Source organism: Neltuma alba, unplaced genomic scaffold (genome assembly GCF_004799145.2).
Source record: "Neltuma alba isolate B1F8T4 unplaced genomic scaffold, ASM479914v2 tig00012154_pilon, whole genome shotgun sequence".
Lineage (NCBI taxonomy): Eukaryota > Viridiplantae > Streptophyta > Magnoliopsida > Fabales > Fabaceae > Neltuma > Neltuma alba.
Genome location: NW_021636702.1, coordinates 363,737 through 364,964, shown reverse-complemented (window position 1 = coordinate 364,964; position 1,228 = coordinate 363,737). Strand labels below are relative to the sequence as shown.

Below are 1,228 nucleotides of genomic sequence, written 5' to 3'. Positions count from 1 at the left end.
ACTACGTTCAGGCATGGAGGTCGAAGTGGTGGTGCCGTCTCCGGCGCCGGACAACTTCAACTTCGACAGCAACTGCTCCTCCCCTTACATCACTGCTCCTTCTAGTCCTCAACGTTTCGGCAACTTCTTCTTCAGTGCCCCCACCAGTCCCACTCGCTCTCCTTCCCCTTTCTTCCTCAACGACGATGACTTGCCCAGACACTCCTCTGCTTCTTCTTCTTCCTCTGTCCCTTTCCGCTGGGAAGAAAAGCCCGGCGTTCCCAAATCCAAACCCACCAACAGCACTGAACAGGACAGGGATGGGATTGGGAACGAAGACTTTGAATTCGACTTCAGTGGGCACTTGGACAGAACTGCTTTGACCGCAGATGAGCTCTTCGATGGTGGAAAAATCCGGCCGTTGAAGCCACCTCCGCGGCTGCATTCCGGCGACGGGAATAGCTCTCCGGCGTCGAACTCGAATATGCCATCTCCGAGGTCGAGAATCTCTCAGGGAAAGAGAATCGTTCAAGAGGCGTTTTCCCCACGCCATCAGAAAAGGAATTTCGATCCATTCGCAGCTGCCATGGAAGAAGCCCGTAAGAGTGAAGGATGGCGAGAAGATCAGAAAAGCCGAGGGAGAGAAAGAACTTTTAGGACGAATTCTGGTCGTAAAGGAAGCAGATCATTGTCTCCTTTGAGGGTCTCTGACATTATGAGTGACTCTGTCTCTGAGGACTTTTCGCAAACAGGCAAAAGAGTTTCTTCTTCAACAAGCTACTCAAAGCCCACCACGCCTACTTCATCGTTACTATCATCGATCTCGTTCACAAAAGGTTACAGAAAATGGAGGCTGAAGGATTTTCTGCTGTTTCGGAGTGCTTCCGAGGGGAGAGCCACGGACAAAGACCCTCTGAGAAAGTACACGATGCTGTCGAAGAAGGCAGGGGAAGAGGACGCGAAGGACTCAAGTTTCCGGTCCTCGGAGGGGTCGGGTACGGGATCAACGTCACGGAGGAGAGGGGCGGCGGTTTCAGCCCACGAATTGCATTACACGGTGAACAGAGCGGCTGCAGAAGAGATGAAGAAGAAGACGTTCTTGCCTTACAAGCAGGGATTGTTAGGCTGCTTGGGCTTCAATCCTGGAATGCATGGCATCTCCAGAGGAATTGGATCTTTCTCACGTCCATGATCATCCACATTAATTTCTGGTTGCATCATCTTCTCCAACAAAACCTTCATTTTGCTT

At 51.5% G+C, this 1,228-nt stretch overlaps 1 protein-coding gene across 1 annotated transcript; it reads left to right on the top strand.

The window, feature by feature from the left end:
* LOC114723796 (uncharacterized) lies at positions 1–1,228 on the top strand. The gene has a single exon (XM_028910033.1). It carries the CDS (start codon positions 14–16, stop codon positions 1,169–1,171), a length of 1,158 nt encoding a protein of 385 aa, XP_028765866.1. The 5' UTR covers positions 1–13; the 3' UTR covers positions 1,172–1,228.

Coding starts and splice junctions, on each gene's coding strand:
- LOC114723796 (XM_028910033.1), top strand. CDS start 14: ATGGAGGTCGAAGTGGTGGTGCCGTCTCCGGCGCCGGACAACTTCAAC.